This window comes from Silene latifolia, chromosome 7 (genome assembly GCF_048544455.1).
Source record: "Silene latifolia isolate original U9 population chromosome 7, ASM4854445v1, whole genome shotgun sequence".
Lineage (NCBI taxonomy): Eukaryota > Viridiplantae > Streptophyta > Magnoliopsida > Caryophyllales > Caryophyllaceae > Silene > Silene latifolia.
The window spans coordinates 78,898,787-78,903,126 of record NC_133532.1 but is presented as its reverse complement, the minus strand read 5'-3'; the positions used below and the strand labels follow the sequence as shown (position 1 = coordinate 78,903,126).

Genomic DNA, 4,340 nt, shown 5'->3' with positions numbered 1-4,340 from the left:
GGAATTCTTGGATCAAATGCTGAGTGCCCTTAATTTTCCTGAGCAATTTAAAGGATGGATAATGCAATGTGTCACAATAGCTAGTTATTCCCTCAATCTTAATGGCAATGTGTTTGGATTCTTTAAAGGAGAAAGAGGGCTGAGACAGGGTGATCCCTTATCTCCTCTACTTTTTACAGTGTGCATGAAATATCTTTCCAGGATCCTTTCCTATTCTACTGGGGCAAATGATTTTAACTATCATCCAATGTGCAAACAAATGAAACTGACCCATCTTATGTTTGCAGATGACCTACTTTTGTTTTGCAAAGGAGATTGCTCATCAATTTTGACCATCCTCAGATCCTTTGCAACTTTTTCCAAAGCATCAGGTTTAAATATGAGTAAGGGCAAGTCTAATGCATATTTTAATGGAGTAAAGGCTGAGTTGAAACAGGATATCTTAAGGATCTCAGGTATGGTGGAGGGTTCTTTCCCTTTTAAATATCTAGGAGTTCCTACCAAAACCACAAGACTTAATGTAAATGACTGCAAGCCTCTCATTGATAAAGTTGTCCAGAGAATCAGAAATTTAGGAGCCAGGAAGCTATCCTATGCTGGCAGGCTGATCTTGATTCAGACTGTCCTTAAGACCCTTCACAATTACTGGGCTAGTATCTTCATACTACCTACTGGTGTGATCAATATGATTGAGGCTATATGTAGAAATTTTCTTTGGGATGGAGGGGTGGACTACCTGAGGTCACCTCTTGTCTCCTGAGAAAAAATCTGTAGACCTAAGAGTGAAGGGGGTTTAGGTCTGAACTGTGCCATTGATTGGAACAAAGCGGCCGTTGGAAAATTAGTCTGGTGGCTAGCTACTAAGCCTGATCATTTGTGGGTGAGGTGGGTCAACACAGTCTACATAAAGGGTAAGTCGTGGTTGGATTATAGTCCTTCTAGTAATTCTAGCTGGTATTGGAGGAAAATATGTCAGATCAAATCCCTATACCAGGAATCCTATCAGCAGAATATCTGGACAATGGATATAGGGAAAGGATATTCGATTGCTAAAGGTTATAACTTCATCAGAAATAAGGGAGGAAGAGTTCAATGGCACAGTCTAATCTGGACCAAGTACACGTCCCCCAAACATGGTTTCATAGCCTGGATTTACTTTCACAAAGCCTTTAAAACCAATTTCAAAATGCATAAATTTGGGATTGGTGATGATGATACCTGTACGATCTGTGGGATGGACTCAGAGACGGAATCCCACTTATTCTTTGAATGCGAATATAGCTCCAGGATAATTGCCCTCATTGGCAATCAGATCAGGGAGATCAAACCTGCAAACAATCATACTGAATGGCGTAAGCGATTATCCGGCTCAGGGATACGAAGAGAGGTCATAAACGCTCTGTTAAATACCTCAATCTATGCCATATGGAGACAACGGAACCAGTGCAAGCATGATCTTGTGTTGCTTAAGCCGGAAAAAGTAACAAATGGGATTATTAAAGAGGTTACGAATCGTACCTTAAGTTTTCAGGAGCAATTGGGAAGAAGAGATAGAGAGCTGATCGAGAGATTGCAGGCATACAATGGATGAGGATGAAGATGATGGATGAGCAGTTGAGGAGTTTTAGGATGATGCTGAGATTTGTCCAGAAATCTGGTTTTGTTGATAAGATTCTAGACATGTCGGTAGTGTTGCTCAATTTTGTTGGGCTGCGTTGTTTTTTGGTTAAGTCTTAAGAGAGTCGGGTCGGGTCATCTCTTCCCGTCATTTCTTGTATGGTGAAATTTTTATTATTAATACACTTACATTTTACCGAAAAAAAAATACTACAATAGAGTTAACCCTTGTGAAGGATTAACTAGGAATTTATATGAAGATAAGTCTTCATCAAGTAGAAATTCTTGAAGTCATTGGGAGCAATAAGAAGTAAGTACCTATCTTAATTGGTAAGGATAGAACTAGGCTCGAAAGAGAAGGTGTTAGACACTAAAATAGATACAAACCTCAAAAATAAAGATCAAGGAAGTTGGTCCTGTGACTCCAACATATTCCTTCTTGAAAATTTATGAAATTGACATTGCATTCTTACCAAATATCACATCATGAGTATTTGATACAAATTTGTGGATTTCATCATAATATTGGGCATTATCGTGTGACGACTAGCAAGGATATTGTAGTGTACTCATTTTAGTTTAGAAATGTACCTCAATAATTGTTATGATGTACAATATGTCTAAATAAGAATATAATTTGAGTTTTGTAAAAAAGGTAAAGGTTTTACCATTATGCAATTAAAACAAGCGTTGTGCTCTTACATACCAAGATTAAGTTTATGGTGAGACCATACAAATCAAGGTAATTATATTCAAACTAGAAATAAAATGTCATATATACAAGACTCTAGTTGGTGACCCCATTCATTTCTCAATTCTCGATTGAAAATCACATTAGAAACTAGTTTTGACTAGTCTCCCAAACCATTTTATTGGGAATCTTTTGGTGTGTGCAAATCTTGTATTCAAAGCAAGTTAATTCATAACTTTTTCTGGAAAAGGATTATGAATAGAGCAAGATATTCGCCCTATTTACACTTTGAAGTGTATGGTCGAATACAATTTCAATCAGAGAAGGTTATTGCTTCTCCATCTCTTTTACTAACGAATTAGGTAGATACTTGATATCCACTTAATGAGGTAAGAAGAAAAATTCTTTGAATAAGTTCAATGAATGTTTAAAAGTATCAAAACCTACAGATTATAAAACCAAAGTATTAGTACTTTGTTAAAATGGGGAGCAATAATGTGATGACTTTTATCTGTACCAAAACGAGTGTGATATGGTATCACAAGTTCACTTTCATTACGATATGATTGAATCTTTACATTGTAATTGGAGGTAGTTTCTGTTATAAAATTTGTCTGCCATTTAAATTTTCCACTAATATAAAACATGGTTAAAGTAATCATCTACTTTTCATATGAGATATGGTTAGGCATGGTACCTAAATTGTAGCTTGTTTCCATAGTAAAAATGTGCTCTCTCTTCCTACATGATACGAGAACAAAGGGTTTGTGACTCGTGACGCTGTCTATTAAAGAAAAGAGGATTATTTCTTAAAGACAGAGTGAGAGAATATGTTCAAGAGCCACAATTTGAGAATAAGACGTAGGAAGATGTTCCTTCTTGGTCAAAATCAGTAATTATTTTTCGAAACCAAAGTTGACAGGAGTCATGTTACCTTTTGAAGGTAACAGTCGTGCAACTTATTAAGATGCTTTATCTAGTCTCAACTCCACAAGAGTCTGAAATAAGAATAAACATGAAAATGTTTATTTAGCTTGGTTGATTGGTGGCAAAGGGTTTTGCACGCAACAACAACGCTTCATTGTATTCGGATATGATTTGATATAGTTGGATTTTAAAATCATCTTGCACGAGTTTTGTAAATCGCAACTATATCCTAAGGTAGGATACGAACTTAAGAAGAAATCTTAAGTAAAATTCAAGGAGTTGAATGGTATGTTTAAGTCATGTAATAAACCTTTCTCGAATTGTCGAGTAGTTCTGTTTATACATGGAGTTTAGTGGGAGTAATGTGGTGTTACTAGTGTTATATATAATGGACATATTGATCATTGTGAATGATGGAAGACTTAGGAGAAGAATAATACATCTCTAAGGTATTCAGAACTATAAAGATAGTTCTAAGAGGATATTAGCGTTAAATGAATATTCTTATATTGATAAGAGTCTAGACAAGTTCAAAAGTGTTGAACATGTAGAAATTGAATCCACATGCTTCCGCTGCAGGGTTAATTCATTACACTAAGATGTATCACCATTCTTAAACTTCGTATACTTGGAGTATGACGAGAAGTTATAAATCAAATCCTTAAGACAAGTCTCTATATAGCCATATAGTTCATTGGTTAGTGCTCATGAAGCACTAAAGAGATGAAGCTAAAGTGATTAGAAATGAGATGGATTTATGTGCAAGGAGTTACACAAAAAACGTATTCTAAACACATAAGGATGGTTAGAGAACCATCTTGGCTATATTATTTAAGGAGGATATCTACTAGAAACGTCCTAGGTAGTTGAACAATGAGATATACACAACAGAAATTGAGTACACTTGCAATAATGAGATATGCAAGAAGGAAGGGATAATATTAGGATTCGGTTTTGTGAATTGGAGGAACTACGGTAGTTCGTTCCAATAACCGAAGATCCTATCCCTACTCACTGTGAGGACAGTGGAAGCTATTCTAAGGCAAGAGAGCCTATGTCTAGATTGGATCTAGACACGTACTCAAAAGTTTTATAATAAAGATTA

General features: G+C 35.9%; 1 protein-coding gene across 1 annotated transcript; it reads left to right on the top strand.

The window, feature by feature from the left end:
• Positions 1–1,021: 1,021 nt before the first annotated feature.
• On the top strand, positions 1,022–1,591 carry LOC141590272 (uncharacterized). The gene has a single exon (XM_074410876.1). The coding sequence runs from the start codon at positions 1,022–1,024 to the stop codon at positions 1,589–1,591; it is 570 nt and encodes a 189-aa protein (XP_074266977.1).
• Positions 1,592–4,340: the final 2,749 nt, after the last annotated feature.

Bases quoted from the DNA above. Each gene is read 5' to 3' on its own strand.
- LOC141590272 (XM_074410876.1), top strand. From the start codon at position 1,022: ATGGATATAGGGAAAGGATATTCGATTGCTAAAGGTTATAACTTCATC.